Source organism: Sinocyclocheilus anshuiensis, unplaced genomic scaffold (genome assembly GCF_001515605.1).
Source record: "Sinocyclocheilus anshuiensis isolate Anshui unplaced genomic scaffold, SAMN03320099.WGS_v1.1 scaffold412, whole genome shotgun sequence".
Taxonomy (NCBI): domain Eukaryota; kingdom Metazoa; phylum Chordata; class Actinopteri; order Cypriniformes; family Cyprinidae; genus Sinocyclocheilus; species Sinocyclocheilus anshuiensis.
This window is the reverse complement of record NW_015558661.1, coordinates 271,329-288,271: the sequence shown is the minus strand read 5'-3', so window position 1 is coordinate 288,271 and position 16,943 is coordinate 271,329. Positions and strand designations below refer to the sequence as shown.

Genomic DNA, 16,943 nt, shown 5'->3' with positions numbered 1-16,943 from the left:
AAAACGCATAATGTTGTCATATGAGCAACCAATCAGTAACTGAGAAAAACTGAAAGAGTTTTCTCCACAATTAATTGTAAGATTAGTTGTTTAATTCACTGAAAACAACCGAATCATTCTTACGGCAATCGCACTGATTGCGTTGTGGTTTTGATTCACTAAAAAGAACCAACTCATTCGAATGACTCATTCAGTAATCATATGTGCTGCTCGTTTCTGATTCACTGAAAAGAACCGGCTCATAAGAGTCATTCGTTTCGGGAATGGGACGTTGTCTGTTTCGTGCTACAGATTCACTCGCGGTGTTGTTTCTTCTGAACTAGGCTATTGCTGGAAACTCGAAGTATTTTAATACGGTTCTCCGTGCTAAAGTACGTTAACGAACCGAACATCATACGACTCAAAAAATGAAACTGGTTCTCGGTTCCCAGACCTAGTCTTGAATCCATTTCAGTGTAATTGTACATGAAAAGATGTTTACGAAACACCCAAAAGAACTTCTAAACAAACACATCAATACTCTAACTTGAAACAATGAGAACTGCCTGGGAAAGTCCATGAGTCAACGTCATGTTCCCACGTGAAAGCAAAAGGCAAGAGACTATGATAAAAAAGGTGAGACTTCAACCCAAACCTTCAAAGTTTTTATTTGCTAATTGCTGGAACTGCGCCGAAGGTTTGAGAGGAGGAAAAGCGTTAGGCCTTCAGTAGAGATAATCAGAATCAGCCCATAATCTACTGCCAATATTTACATAGGCCTACACACCACATGCCCTTCACATTGACTTTTTGAAGCGAGTGGGCTAGTAGAGCAGAGTTTGATGATTGAAAGTTGCAGGGAAAGTTGAAAATGAGGCAAAAGGGCAATGAATGTGGATATAGATTTATATGTGGTTTTTGATACCAGCTGAAATATAAACAAAGATGAATGTTTTCAATTCAGAGTACCAGACTTTTTGGGGCACAAATGAACGCAGCTTTAAAAGAATCTCAAAGCACAATGTTCTTTCCACGACTGATACTAGGACAATATGTGTGGCAGTGACCGAAGACTGTGTGTTTTGAATTCTTGAATGCTTTTAGAGATGAGCTCATAGTTATCGCTGGGATTTTTTTTTATTGCTTTCTTTACGAAACAGTGATGTGTGGTTCCAATTATGGTATTTTATAATGTAAAGAGTGACTGAGAAAATCACTAAAGCTGGTAGTTTTTAAAGGTACAGAAAATGAATTAACCGTATCACCCCTTTCCTCTATAAGTGCAGCAAGATCATTTGTTTTACAGATGCATTTAACCTCTTGGAAGTGAATAAAAGAAGAAAATGAGCTTTTCTCAGCATCACGGACGCAACTTCTGCTAGGTAAGGAGAAATATATTTATTTATTCATGTGTAACCAATAGAATAGCTTTTTAAAAGAGGAGCATAAATGATAAAAAAAAATGTCCATTCCATGTTTTTTTTGCCTTTGTTTTTCTTTAAATATTACATAAAATAAATAATTTATTCCAAAGCAGTCAGGTAAAGAACGGAGATATCAAATACAGTGGCTTTTGCATGTTAATAATGTTAGAGTTCTTTACTCTATGGTGCTAGCTTGACTAAATTCGGATGAAAGATGCGGGGTTTCCATCTCTGCCGCTCAGCCTTGCACCTTGAGCAAGTGCTTCCAGTAAGCATAACTTTCAGTCCACTGAGTCACAGAGTTTGAGAGTCTGTTAGAGTGTTTCGTATGAGTTAGTACAGCATAAATAACTGCATCCAAAGGTCACACACACAAATACACACAAGCAATACACTCTGTGAAAAGTCTCTTCGGTTCATTCTGGGAGGTTGCAATGTCCTCTCCGTAGGTTTCGGTCCAAACTTTCCTTTGCTAGAAAAGGGTTTGGCATAAAAAAATGTCCCATATTTTCCCTGGTGCCAATAACTTAAAAACAAATATGTGACAACAATCGGACTCAGTGAAAAGGAGTTCTCTTAGTTCCTTTACATAGTGCCTTCTCCAAACTGTCCAAAAATTCCAAGTCTTTCCTCAGTGCAGTTAAATGTTCCCTTTTGGTGGGGTTATGGCTACACGATAGGAATGGGGAGAAAGTGTGTGGCTGTGTTTTTTCTCCGGGTCTTTTTGGCTCTCATCGGTTTCCCGTTGGCCATCAGGCCCACGAACATGGGCTTCTTCCTGTTCCTCCACTCTGCCGAGGCATAGGTGTTGTACCTGTTCTCCTCTATCCGCTCTATCAGCTTGCAGTCAATGCCAAAATCCTTCTGAAAGAAGAAGACGTACTTGAGTCAGTTCGAGATATCATATTTGGTCATGCAGTGCAGTTTGTTGATTTATTTAAAAAGTAATGAATGCAAACCATATCAGTATTATAGTAAAAAAAAAAAATGCATTTCATGAAATGGAAATATGCTATATTGTTGTATTATTATATGTACAAAATATTGTTTTTAATATAATATAACATTTTGACCCATTAAAAGGATCAATCCTTACATATTAATGTCATATTTTTTTCATATTTATTTTGGAATGGAATGAATGTATTATTAGATAAACTGTGTCCACTACTATCTTCACCTTTTCTCATCTTAGCATTATCAAAACTGTTTCCACGACTTTCAGAAAAAAAATGCATTTCATAAAATTAATATAATATTGAATATCATTTTAATTATTTTAAATACAAAATATTGTTATAAATATTATATTGACATTAAAATGATAAATCTGTACCATTTATCCAAAAGGATGGTTTTTATTCTACATTTCCACATTTTACCCTTTGAAATCACAAAAAATATATTTTTTCCCCCCATAATATAAATGGTAGGGTACGTCACTTTATTGATATTTCCACTGAGAGGACAACAGACCCGAGGCACAGGCGATTGCATTTTAGGACTTTCCCCTTCCACTCTGTTGATTTCACTTTTGGGAAAAGTACGGCACTATTTTTGCCTGTTTCAGGTAACATTTGCCATTCATGAGAGCGGATGAATGAGAGGCGATGGGGCTGGAGAGAACTCGGAACAAAGAGCGAGCAGGGGATTGTATGGCTGGATCGTGAATGGAGGAGAACGCATGCATGGAGCAGTATTGGAGGAGAGACTACAGCGTAAGGAAGAGGACCTTCTCGGCTTACTTTTTCAAAGATGACAGAACTCTTTTGCTCAAGCCGACTTTTGCTGGGGGATAATTTACAGGCAATGGAGTGGAACTGTCCTTTAAAACAACCCCGGGCTTTTTAAGTGCCCCGAGACATGAGAAATAGAGCAGGCTCTCTGACATCAAAGCCTCTGAGAGGGACCCGAGGGCTGACGGATCTTTCTGGAAGCTTGTAAAGGGCTGAATTTCTATAAATAGTTTAGAAATTCTGAATGTTGTTTAACAATTCCCGATAAGAAGGACGTCTTCGGTTTGGACGGGATCACGAAACGTTATCATTATTTGTTGTGGAGTCCAGTCATTAACTATAATTAAAAGAGAAATGAAGAGAAAATGATGCTCACCGCCCCGTAGACCACCCCTTTCTTGTTAATTGCAAGGTAGTAATTGCTTTGAATCCCCTTGATGGCAACGATGCCCACATCCACAGACTTGATTTCGAGTGTACCTAGAAAACAAACGTAAACGTATAATTTACATAATGTCCACATTAAAACATTGCAGGTTTTAGAGTTTTCGGAATTATGCAAATACTTATTTTACATTAAACAAGGTGCACTGCTGGTGTCACATGAAACATGTAATTGCATAATGACATAGATTAAATGCAAGCCTAAAATGATAGAACAGGTAACAAATATCAACATGTAAATATAGGTAAAAGCATCACAGAAATGACCTCCTCGAACTTTACCCACAATCCACCTCATAACCCCAGTGCTACAGTCAGAAATTCTCCATCCTCCCATGCAGGAGTATGTTCAAAAGTGCTCATTTATGACATGGAAAGTCATATTTTGCTGTCTTTGTTGGAGTTTTCAGAGCTGAAAGGCATGCTGGCAGAGGTTTGTAGCCATTAGTGATTCAAGTTGTGGTAACCATTACTGTTTTGCCTTTTAAAAGGCAATTATGTAAACTCATAAAGCCATCACGCTTTAGATGGGATTAGTCCCAGACCAAAGCATGTCCTAGTAGCAAACAGGGCTATATGATCCTATGTTGTTTGTGTATGGGGTTAAAAGAGCTTTTGCCTGCAGCTTCTGGCCTTTGAAGAACACGAGCAGTTCAGTTTACCTCGCTGCTTAAGTGAATTCAGTGCTTTTATCTGCAAATATTCAAAAACGCATCAAAACCGTAAAACACCAAGCTTCTAAAGCAAGTGAGCGGCCTACCAATCCTGCTGAAAAGACCAGCATCAACCTCCTTACTAGTTTAGGGTAATTAGTGCTGGTCTAGCTGGTGATGCAACACAGTTATGCCGGTTGACTTAGGAAGTCATGCTGGTTAAGTTATTAGCATTGACTTAATGATAGCTAAACTAAATGTCCAATAACATATTCCACTTGTTACTTTTGGATGGTCAGAAATTCTAATCACAGAATCTATATACATTTTATTTTTCCATTGTTTTTGGAGACCAATAAATAAAACTGTAAAATAATGACATTTATTTGAGCAATTTTTAAATAATTATTTAGATTGCTTAATTTGATGCTGTTTCTATCACTGTGGTATAATCTATTTCAAATAGCCTAAGGCAGTGTTATTTTGGTATTATTTATAGAATTTTTAAATTCCGTTTTCCTTTTAATTTTAGTTTTAGTAATTTTGTCATGTGCTTTAGTCATTTTTTATTTTTGAATATTTTTATATTCCTTAATTTATTATATATATATATATATATATACATACTGTAATATGTGACCCTGGACCACAAAAAAACAGTCATAAGGGTAAATTTTTTCTAAATTGAGATTTATACATTATCTGAAAGCTAAATGAGCTGGATAAATGAGCTTTCCATTGTTGTATGTTTTGTTAGGATAGGGCAATATTTGGCCGAGATACAACTATTTGAAAATCTGGAATCTGAGGGTGCAAAAAAATCTAAATACTGAGAAAATCGCCTTTAAAGTTGTCCAAATGATGTCCTTAGCAATGCATATTACTACTCAAAAATTAAGTTTTGATATATTTACGGTAGGAAATTCACAAAATATCTTCATGGAACATGATCTTTACTTAATATCCTAATGATGTTTTGCATAAAAGAAAAACTGATAATTTTGACCCATACAATGTATTGTTGGCTATTGCTACAAATATCTCCCAACGACTTAAGACTGCTTTTGTGGTCCAGGGTCACATATACATAATAAAAATAATTGTGGCTTTATATGTCAGTCAGATGTCCTACTCCAGCAAAAGGTCACTATATTGCATATCTACTTTCAGAACTATGTAAAACCCTCTGTATCTTGGATGATTTGTAAATGCCTAACATTGAAATCAGAGTTTTGTGACGCAAAGGAATTGAATCCACACCTGTGGATCAGGAGCGCAAGCGCTGCTACAACAGGAGGATTAAGTGGATCTGAAGGCAGTTACTCCCCATGGGCTCAGGTTGCAATCACCAAGAGAAGATGTAAGGAGACCTAGTCTTCTATCCTCTCTCCTCCCTCGCCTCAGGTTCATGAGCAAGTGCGACAGAATAAAAGGAGGGGGCTCAGAGATGGGATCACAGCCTTGTTAGGATTAAGGAGGAATAATCCATGATCAAAGAGTAATAGAGTGGACAAAAGCAATGGAACGGCTGCCCAAAATGACACAAGCGCATATAAATTTTGACTAGAAATCCCAAACACCGATCATGCAGTTGCACCCATCCCTATGCGAGTGATGTCATGTCATGTGTGCAAACAACATGTCATGTCTACAGTAAATTTGGTGGCTGCTCTTTAAAGCGTGCTATGTCAAAATAAAGCCTGAATCGTCTGGCAGAAAGCACCTGTTTACTTTCGGCTATTTGATGTGGTCTGTCAAACCAAAACACGCTGGAGTCTTTTTTTTTTTACGACTCCCTCACGAGTCCCAGGAGTGTTTCTCCTGTCTGCATTGAAGCTGAAATACAGGTCTGCAACAAAAGGCTGGATTTACAAAACCAAAACATCTCTGAGGCATCTAAGCAACAGGTCTCTCTGCATGCTTTCTTCTTCCACACCATACACATTTAAGATCTGCCCCTCTTTCATTTCAGATTTCTGCCAAATACCAGTTATTTAATGTGAGATTTGACCTAAAAGTACAGAGAAATGTTTTAAGCCCAGTGTCTGAAATGCAATAAGCTCTCAAGCACATATCTAATCAACATTTTTAAGACATTACCAAGAACAACAGCTGTTCGTGCAACAAGTCTGTTACAGTTTTATTCGGCTCATTAAAGTGCGTACGGGCAGTCATGTAAGAGTTAAACCTCAACACAGTAGTGCTTCTCAAACTTAATCAGTAACTGCAGACCACCTCAAGTCTGAGAGAAACCCCAACAACATGAAAACAATTACTTGCAGTTTTGAACAGCATACAAATCGTCCTTAGTTTAAAAACAATCCTATAACTAATAACTATCAGTTCTGAATAATACTGAGTAATCATCAAAGTAGCAGAAGCCCTTCATCACAAATGAGTATTTTTAAATGATTTTTAAGATGCTTAATGCTTAATTTATTTTTATTTCAGTTTTAATAACTTTAGTGCTTCAGCTTAAACTTATTTTATTTGCCAAGGCAACATTTCTAACTTTCATTGAAGCTTTAAATCTAATATTTATATTTTATTTGAATTCAGTTTTTTTAGATCTATTATTTATATCATTTGTATTTTTTATTATAAACTTTATTTTAAAAAATAATTAATAATATTTTAAATAATAATAAAGGGCTTCTGCTACTACAATAATGTACTTGATGGTTATTAGTTATAAGCAATGTATTTTTTATTATTTATTTATTATTTTATGTCAGCCAATCAACTCACAGGCCCTTATTTTTTTATATATATTTTATATATGCATTATTTATTTTATATTATCAGCCAGAAAATCTCGCCGGCCACTTAGAATCTCTCACACAGCACAGTTGAGAACGGCCGCTCTACAGATAGCAAAGTCTTGACTCATAAGAGCGTGATTACTTTTAAACAGTTTTCCTAGCAGACCCAATGTTTTGTTACATCTATATCATGGCGCTCTGGTATTCTGACAAACACGATTTCAAGACTTAAAAGCCTCAGCTTTTTAATAAGCCCAGCCCCACCTTACTCAAACCCTGCCTGTGAGCGGCTATGTGTCTGTGACATTACACTGCCCATGGCCCAACGGTGGTCCAGAGAGTCCCACCCATAGCCTAGCGTGATCTTCCCTCAGTAGACTAGGCTCTTGCTCCAGGCTCTGTAGGTGGCCGCCCCCCTTCCCACTTAACGGCGTTCAATGTTTTCTTGGCAGGGTGACAGAACTCAGGTTATCGCATCTTGTGGTAATTACAAAAAAACCCACAGCCTCGTATTTGTAGCCTTGTGCAACCTGCATCACCACCAAAGCCTGCGAGAGAGTGAAAGAGACCCCCATCCACTTCAAATGTGTTTGAAAACAACAATTTTTATCAGGCAGACGGACTTTTCCCTAGCAGCGTTCCGATTGGCTCGTTTCCAGATGTCAAAATAATAATCTTACTTGCACTCGGGAACCCTCAACTGCTTGTCAGCTCTCCACACTCTCTTCCACTCTCTTTCTGGAAGCAAAGACTGAATTAATCAAGTCATATATTACACCAGGGTGCTTAATTGTCCTGGGAACCTCGGACCGCCACACCTCTGACACGCACGTCTTTTCAATTAACCCCCTGCCTACAGGGCCATAAAGTGAAAAGGGTCCCCATTAAAAGGCATCTTTGCTGCTGACCCATCATTGGCCACTGTCTGATGACAGTGACTTAGACCTTTGATCTGGGCTCCGCGGGCCCCTGGCTCCTGGGCTTAGGGAGATCAGTGGACGGGTCTGGGGGGCCGGTCTCAATATCCCATCCAAGCTCTGCTGAAATACACTGCAAAAAATGTTTTTTTTTCCCCCAGTACAAATATCTAAACATTCTTAAATAAAGATACTTTTACTTGACAGGCAAAATGACTTAAGGTTAAAAAGCAGAAGAAAAAAAAACGTAATGGGGTCAGAAAAATACACGGTAACACTTTAGAATGGGGAACACTTATTCACTATTAACTATGACATTTCCCTCAATAAATTCCTAATTTGCTTTTTAGTTATTTATTAATAGTTAGTAAGGCAGTTGTTAAGTTTAGGTATTGGGTAGGATTAGGGATGTAGAATAAGGTCATGTAGAATAAGGCATTAATATGTGCTTAATTACTACTAATAAATGGATAATATTCTAGTAATATGCATGCTAATAAGCAACTAGTTAAGAGACCCTAAAATAAATACACTTTATTCAAAGGGAAAACAAGTTTATTTTTCTTACCCCACTGGCCATTTGTTCTTGTTTTAAGCATGAAGTCACTTAATTTTACGATATTAAATCTTAGTTTTCTGGAAGTAAATGTTTCTCAAGTAAATGTATCTTGATTTAAGAATGTTCAGAAATTTTACTTAAAAACAAGACAAATACTGTGTAAGAATATCATTTTTTTGCAGCGTAGAGTGACTTTGGATGAACTCAGACTAGAAGGACTGTAAATATGTTTGTATGCAGTCCCTTTGAAGATTTTAGGACCTCCGCTCCGTCTATTGTTTGTTGGATTGTATGGAGAAATGCAATGTTTTTATGTTAAAAGCTACAAAACAGATCAGATGATGATAACCTGATGCTCTTGATCACGTAAAAACAAAATCCATGAAGATTGTTTTTAAATGAGCCTTTCAAGATGGTTTACAGAAAGCATATGTGGCCTCTGTAGACAGACTCAGAATAGCTATACTTTTTTCAGAGCTGTGTTAAAAGCTTAGTGAAGAATGATGATTTTTCTTAAAACAATTTTGTTCATTTTTTCAGCACCTCATAAACAGGCTTTTATTACCGATTTTCCTACTGAAATTTGCTAATAGAGCACAATGCAAACTCACTGGTAAAGAGAGTTATGCAATCTGTTCTCCCTCACATCCACCAGTTTATCGTCTGAGATCTTACAGTAACTCTATTGCACATCTGCCTCTAAATATCTGTCTTTAGGGCTCTAGATCCATATCTTTTGCCAAAACATAATGACCAGCCTGCTAAACCAAGCACACACTACAAGGTGCGAGAGTGGGAAGCAAAAGTCAAATGTTGCATTTTTGGTTTACAATTGTAACAAAGTCTGCGACTGTGCACACAAGAAACAGTAACTCTTTTAAGTGTGCGCATGCAGTCTTCAGTCTTGTAGTGTGTGCTTGGCCTAAAGAAAAACATTGGATTGCATTTAAAAAGCTAAAAGGGACACATGATTTAAGGCCAGTGACTTGCCCAATGGATGATGTGTATTTGAATACACTATAACATTACAGTTCTCAGGGGCATATGGTTCAAATGTGCATGTCTTTAGTCTGAGCTTACAACACAAGAACCAGCTCTATTTCATATTACGTAATGCATCCTCGGACAGTAGTGAAATCAGTAGTGCTGTTCTCCCACTATAAATCTGCTAAAATGTGACTCATTGAAAGAGCACATAAAGAAGAGAAAGTCAGAAAATGAGTACAATTCTTCTTTCTCTCCTCCAGTTGCCAGGAATACTCAGAGCCCCTATATAATGGGTTGTTTTGAGATTTACATGTACACACATATTTTGTTTCATAGCAGAAAAAAAAAGTTTCTGGAACAACATGAGGGTAAATGATGACAGAATTTCCATTTTTGGATGAATTATTATCCCTAAACTCTTCACATATTACATGTTATTCCAGACCATCAGAGCATGTTAAATATCATGTTTTTGTTTGACTAACTGTCCAGGCATTTGTTAACCACCCTGCACACTGTCTGAGGACTGAAGATTTTGTGCTCAACTAATTTTTGATGACAGACAGATTTGTTCAGTGTTTGCATTGCCTGGGCAATGAAACCACTGAAACACTTTGCGCACAGCGCAACCATGCATGCATCATCCCAAACACACACCTAACATACCCAAACATCCAGACAACCTTCTGTGGCGGCAAACAGTTTCCAACCTCCTCCTAAATGTCAGAGCAAACACCCATCCTAATGGGAACCAATGCAAGACCACTCAAACTTCCTGCTCACTTCTTTGACAGGCCAGATGCATCTCTGCTCACACTGGTCCTCATCTCTCTTCAGTGCTTTGAGGCGCCAACCGCCGCCATCTGTTCAAGCACACATCGCTTAGGAATTCCCCTTGGAGCTTGTGAGAAGATGTGTTTAAGGAAAGCTTCACCCTGCTCTCATTTGTCCAGTATTGTAGCATATTAAACACTTAACAGATTTATAGGACACTGAAAGACCTTGCAAAGTCGTTCCCTCAGTCTTTCCTGTTTAATGGCTTGATAAACATAAAAAGAACAACATGTGTTTGTAGATATCACAGTTATCATAACTAAACTCCCTGTACCTGGCTTCTTACTCCATAAACTGCTCAATGATCACCTCAAAGCTTATAGTTTCCTGAAAACAATTCCAAAACAATTGTCGTCTCACTGGTTTGTGGGCAAGTGTACTTTTAGTCTCCGTCTGTTGGCAATCAGACAGATCACAGCAGAAAAGAGACAGTGCTGTTTCTCCCCAGAACTTCTCATGGCACAAATGGTGCTCTGCTTTAGGTAATGGGGTCAGAGGTTAGGCATACATCTGGTCTTCCACTCCTCTAAGTTGAACTTTCAGAAGGGAAAAGCTGGATGTATTAACTAGATGAAGATGTTGAGGTGCTACTACAAAATGTTGTGGGTATAACAACATGGTCTTTAAAAACATGGACTTTTACCTCGTTTTACATGTTAAAATGATAAAATACAAATTATGGCACATTCATTTTTAAAATCATACTCCTTTAAGCATGAAGTGCTAAAAACCACTTTCACAATAACTCATATATAATAGTTGTAGATCAGTGTGAGCATCTGTTCAAACATATTAGCTATTAAAATAAATGAGACACTATTTTTAATAAAATGTTATTATATTTTAACATTATAAATGTCTTTACTGTAACTTTATCAATTTATTAGGTAATTTCTGAATAAAAGTAATAAAATCTTACAGAACCCAAACTTTTGAACAGTAGTGAAGATGGAACAAACATAATAGAACAATGGACAGCTTATAAGTAAACATGTCAAAGCTATCAGCATGTTGCATTTTTGAGGGCCAGGTATCTTGAAGTGATCCTTAAAATGTCTTGTAAAAACCTGCTCTGTTATTTATGAATCAGAAAGGAGAAAGTCTATAAGGACGCCGAGGTTAAAGAGAATGAAATGCTGACACTAACCTTTTGCACATCAGCTCAATCCTCATAAGTCATTTTTATTACTTGTGTGGTTGGGATTTCCCACAGGAGCTATAAACGGGCACCGTAACCACAGAGAGCACACACACACACACACACACACCTGAAGAGTGCCATCCATGTGGCCAGGGCCGGCAACATGTCATTTAAATTCACACATTGCACATGTTCATTCACACCAGTGAGTCATTTTACAACTACATTTGAGCTGTAAAGCAGGAGGAAACTGAATAAACCAATGTTATGGTGAACATGCAGTCACATAGATTATAAATATGTGATCAGATATCATATGAAAATGATCACTAACTATTAAGGCTGCACAATTAATCACTGTGTCAAAATGTTTTGTTTGCAACATGCTTTTTTGCAGTGGTTGGGCACTATGACCAATCACAGACATGTTCACTATGTGCATGAATGCAACAAAGGTGTTTAATGAGTCTATAGGCCTATCAGTAACAAAAACTGGTCATAGTGAGTGAGAATACTTCACTTCGGTTCATGGTGGCAGGGCCGTTTCTAGCCAATTTGACACCCTAGGCGAAATCCCTATTTCTAATAAAGGATGTATTGATCTTGTGAATTAGCGAATTTTACTATACAAATATTTTTTAATTGGATGTTAAAGTTTATATGGGAATATTACATGACACGCAAAAAAAAAAGTGTTACCTTGCCAAAGCACTGACAGAGCCCAGAGCATTGTGGGTCATTTAGTTTTTTTGTTGTTGGAATTGGCTAGATGCAATTTGTAAATAAAAGACAAAATAATGGTCTATTAAACAGAAATACATATTTAAAAATATATATATTAATAATAATAATTCGCTCAGCTTGTATGCAGATGTCCCATGTAAATATTTTTTTTGATAGAAATTAATAATATAAATTTCAAATATAAGGGACATTTATGATTTTGTCATAATCATGCCCATACTAACTAGCATCAGTTGATTATTTTCCATTTTGTCTCAGCAGACATGCCGAGAGCTGCTTGCAGTTATCTTGTTATTGTTCCTGATGAAAGATTTAATGTCACACCAGGCCAGAAGCTGTGTCCTTCCATGCTAGTTTCTAACACTTGACAGAATAGGCTTATTCATCTTTCTTTCTCATTAAAATGGCAAAACAACTTTTATACAAGGTAAACTGACAGAAGCTAATCGAACGCAGGAGGAAAAACAAGTTATGAACATTAACGTTCATTCAGCAAACAAAAGCAAGGGTTTGTTTGCTATATAGTTGATAAGGTTCAGCCTAACGCATACAAAGAAACTCAACACCTGAAATAAACCGAGTAATTAGTAATAGTAATTTATATTCTTTAAAAAAATATAAAAAAATATATTTAAAAAAAATTTTTATATTCTCTCATGGAGAAAAACAATCTTCAAGTGTGCCACTCTGACCAAAGCTAATGGAGTTTGGCCTGGAAACACCTCATTAGACCAGCAATAATCTGTATTCTTAATTGAGCCCTATTAGATTAAACTGACCCCAAATGGAGTGAGAGACGTATAATGACCGCTGGCCTGACCCTTGTTTGATCTGCTGCCCAAGAGCTGACACGATGATTGGAAAGACCCCTGCACTTTAGACCTTACGATTCAACCAGTAGTTGAACTCTGATCGAACAAATCCCCTCAATCAAAGCTGTCAAAGACTAATGATCCTCATTAACAATTTCCTCCGGCCATGCCAACACCAGAGGTTTTGCGCTCGTGTTGATGCTGACTTTTTCATCAGCGCCGTGTGATTAACACAAAACAATTGCGCAGAAGAAAGAGAAGGCAAACAAGATCAAAACAGGAAAAGAAAGATTGAACTCCGGCCGGTCCGTGTGAGAGCTTTTGCATCACAGTGAGCTTGTTGTTAGGCTCGCTCAATACACCGAGGACAGCTCCGAGTTCCAGCATGGGGTGCCGTTTCCAAAAATGTCTTGGGGGAGACACAATGTGACAAAAGTGATACTGAGCTGATGGATTCTGAAAGGAAATCAAACAATATGAGTGGGATAGGATTTCAAACTGCACATAGACAGGTCTTTTGTGGACTTGAAAACTAAAGAAGGCTGGACTTGAGAACTCAAACATGGACAAAGAGACTCTCTGACTGGGAGTTTGAATCTGGGAAATGTAACAATCTATCATATTTAGGCTCTCTGCAAATATTTTTCCACATCAAATATGCAAAACAAATATTGGCCCTCTCATAAAATACGGGCTTTTGATTTACTGCAAGTGTTTACGGGGGTGTAAATGTAAATTTTGCATCAAGATGTGACATTTTATATGTGCATTGCTGGTAAATAGGCTACATTAATGTCTCATTAAAATAAAATATGTCATTTCTTCTACTTTGTGCTTTTACAAAAGTATATTCTGTAACTCATCCAAAACAGAAAAACTACTGACCTTGAGTTCATTCGACTGTTAATTTCAGCATAATGCAAAGTGTGCTTTTCATAAACATTAAATGTGGAAGTTAAAAATATATTTTTAAAAATTGAGTTTGACAGCTCATATCTGTGCACAGTCTTGATAAAATACAGCTCTATTCAAACACCGGGCCTTCAAACACAAAGATAATTGTCGACATGACGTCAGTCTATATACAATAACACGCCGTGCTGTTCATGGGAATATTCTTTTTGTTAACTCAAGAGAAATATTATACCGCAAAAGGGACTGGTTCCTTTTAAAATGCCAGTGGCTCCAACTGGAGTAAAATCATTTGAGGATGTTTTGATGTTTCAAGTACATGATGATACATAACATAGCAAGCCACTCATTTCTGCCCTTTTTACGGGCAACAACAATGGTCTCTGATTACAGAATAAATCAAGCAAACGCGCTTGTCGTAAACGCCGCACACTACCATTTCACCGTGCCGCTGTTTTAAAGCGAGGGATGCAGGGAGCACTGCTGCTACCTTGTGGGCACCAGAGGCCCTTCGAATTCAATTATAGCGCCCGCAAAAAAAGCAGGGAAAGCGGAGGGATGGCAGAGGTCCAATCTGTTTTGGAGAAATGATCCATTCACCAACAAGTGGTTCCCCTTTGCTATGCCTCCCGCAGACATTCCAGGCCATATCCACACTTCAGATATATCAGCACTGAAACGAGAAGTGAATCCCCACTGAAACTCAGTGCATCTGGCCGGAACATTATTACCAGTATGCTTCATGCCTAAGGGTCATTGTGGGAGCTAACAAGGACAGTGCTTTTTTTTTTTACATGTGGTAAGCGAGTGGCGGGAATCTTTTAGCATGTACAGAGTTCACTGGCATAGGGAAAAGTACAAAAACATGGCATATGATATGTAGATTTTTTCATTTTTAACAGGCATGATAGATATAAATTTATATTTTTTTTCTATTTAAATTACATTTAAAAAAACTAGCACACATTTATTCATTTATTTTCAAACATGCATTAATAAATATACACGTAAATGTTTAATGTCTACAACACTAGACCTAACAGTGTCCAGCTTTCTGGACAAACTCTTTGATGGTAGTTGAAAGCCTTCCAGAACTCTTCAAGCCTGGTCTTGGATTTATTAAGAGACTTTCTGTGCAGCACATTTAAGAGGCAGTTTGGCTAATTGAAATACCCACAGCCATGTCTTGCGGAGTTCCAGCACACCATAGTCTAAAAAAGCCGAGCAGCACGCACATGGGACCCATATGTCAAACCTTTTTTTATTAGCGGCAATGTGTGTGCAATCTACTAACGAAAAAGTGCAGAGGGAGATTTGGGAGTGTGGTGACCAGGTGCTTCGAGCTCCCTGCCGGGTGTCTGGACATGCCACAAAGTGTAAAGTTAAAATTCTTCTGATTATTTATGAATGAACACGATAACATGTTCAACAGAAAAAAGAACCACCTGACATGTGCTTGAAATTAATAAAATCTCAAAAGTAAGCCATTTGTTGCAGCGACTAGGGAGTTACGACGAACAGGAGTAATAAAGATAACTGATGGACTGCGTGATGTTCGGGAGTAACTTCTAATGGTTTGCGCATTTTACAGAAAAGAAAGACTCCCCTGGTAATTTCAAATTGGTTCCAGGAAACCTGCTATGAATAAATCTGCACTCTGAAAGCTAAGGACCAACATTAGAGCCGACTACCTCTCAGCAACGCATGCAAAGCCCAACTCCACACACAGCAGCTCGCGCCCACCAACATCAGATAAGGTTTATATTATCTGCTGGATGTTTGACTGCGAAATCAAAGGAGGCAGGAAATAAGCAGTGCCATTTCTTCTATGGGACCCACATGTGAAAGGAAAGAGGATAAAAACGGGCATTACTCACTGTACGGATCGTCCTTGCTTTTGGTGCCGTTGACTTTTCCATTCTTATCGATCCTGAGAAAGAACTTCTGGTAGGAGAAGAGTTTCCTCTTGCGCACGTCCCCCGTGAGGTGGTTGTAGCTGCGCACATGCCGCCCCACCACGGCAGACGACGAGGAGTTGGTGCCCCTCGGGGCACGTACGGCTCTGTGGGTGTCATGGCAGGTCACAGGCAGAGCCGAACACAGGAGCAGGAGCAGCAGCAGCAGGGAAAGGCAGGACAGACGGAACCAGGCTGAGGCACCCTTAGTCACTTTCCATTTGCACATTGTCCTGGAGCTCGGAAGACTGGGAAGAGCCTCACAGAAAGGTACATGCTGAAGAGCTGGCTGGGAGAAAGGGTGATACCGGGAGGTGAAGCCCAGTGAAGCGTCCGTGGCGGTAGCGTCTGCTTGCGCTGCTCAGGCTGGATCCGGTTCTCCTCGTGTCCAGAAGGAATGTGTCAACATCCATAACTCAAAACACCTCCGCGGGGAACCGCTTCACCTCCTCCTGCTCTCCCACGTACAATCCACTGAAGAACCCCTGTTCTGTTGGACGGGGGGAAAACAAGGACAGCAAGAGGCAAAGAAAATGTTCTGGAGAAGAATGGCAAAACGACCCCAATGCAACAGGCCAGCGAATCTGTTCTCAATGAAATGAGAGTAGGAAAAAAGCCTGTAATCCCTGCTGTGTACAGCTCTCTCAATGTCCCTCTGATTAAGAGTGGGTTTCCTTTCTGTTCACCACTGAAGTGCTGAGAGGATCCTGAGGTGGAGCAGACTGAGCTCTGACACTCCTCTCACCTTATTTATTTGGTTCAGGGCCCCAGATGTAATCTCTTTAGCTAATAGGGAGACTATGAAAAGCAGTCGGCTTTGAAGATCTGTGTGTGCGTGTGCAAGTTTTGCTTGCATGTGTGCGTCAGAATGAGAGGCGACGAGGGGCATTTTTCCTCGCCCCTCTCCTATCTGTCTCACTATGTTTCTTCCAATTGCCTCACCCACTCTCAGTGTCTCCCTCTCTCTCACTGCCCCTCCCTCCCCGTTCCCTCCCATCTGGGCTTGGAGCCCCATGCGTCGGCCCATACAGGTCTCCTCCGGCTAACTGCTGCAGCCCCCCCCCCCCCCCCCGGGCCGGTCGTC

General features: G+C 38.9%; 1 protein-coding gene across 1 annotated transcript; it reads right to left on the bottom strand.

Annotated features, from left to right (window-relative positions):
• Positions 1 to 1,528: 1,528 nt before the first annotated feature.
• Positions 1,529 to 16,707, bottom strand: LOC107681114 (fibroblast growth factor 10-like). Its single transcript, XM_016477282.1, has 3 exons — positions 15,782 to 16,707; positions 3,516 to 3,619; positions 1,529 to 2,267 (listed from the first exon to the last, which is right to left on the bottom strand). Exons 1-3 carry the CDS (start codon positions 16,086 to 16,088, stop codon positions 2,073 to 2,075), a joined length of 606 nt encoding a protein of 201 aa, XP_016332768.1. The 5' UTR covers positions 16,089 to 16,707; the 3' UTR covers positions 1,529 to 2,072.
• Between the last annotated feature and the right edge of the window lie 236 nt (positions 16,708 to 16,943).

What these genes read in the sequence shown, in the direction of transcription:
- LOC107681114 (XM_016477282.1), bottom strand. Translation starts at nt 16,088, where the DNA reads ATGTGCAAATGGAAAGTGACTAAGGGTGCCTCAGCCTGGTTCCGTCTG. An exon ending in AAGCAAGGACGATCCGTACA is followed by an intron (nt 3,620 to 15,781) that starts GTGAGTAATGCC and finishes TTTGTTTTCTAG; the next exon opens with GTACACTCGAAATCAAGTCT. An exon ending in AAGGGGTGGTCTACGGGGCG is followed by an intron (nt 2,268 to 3,515) that starts GTGAGCATCATT and finishes TTCTTCTTTCAG; the next exon opens with AAGGATTTTGGCATTGACTG.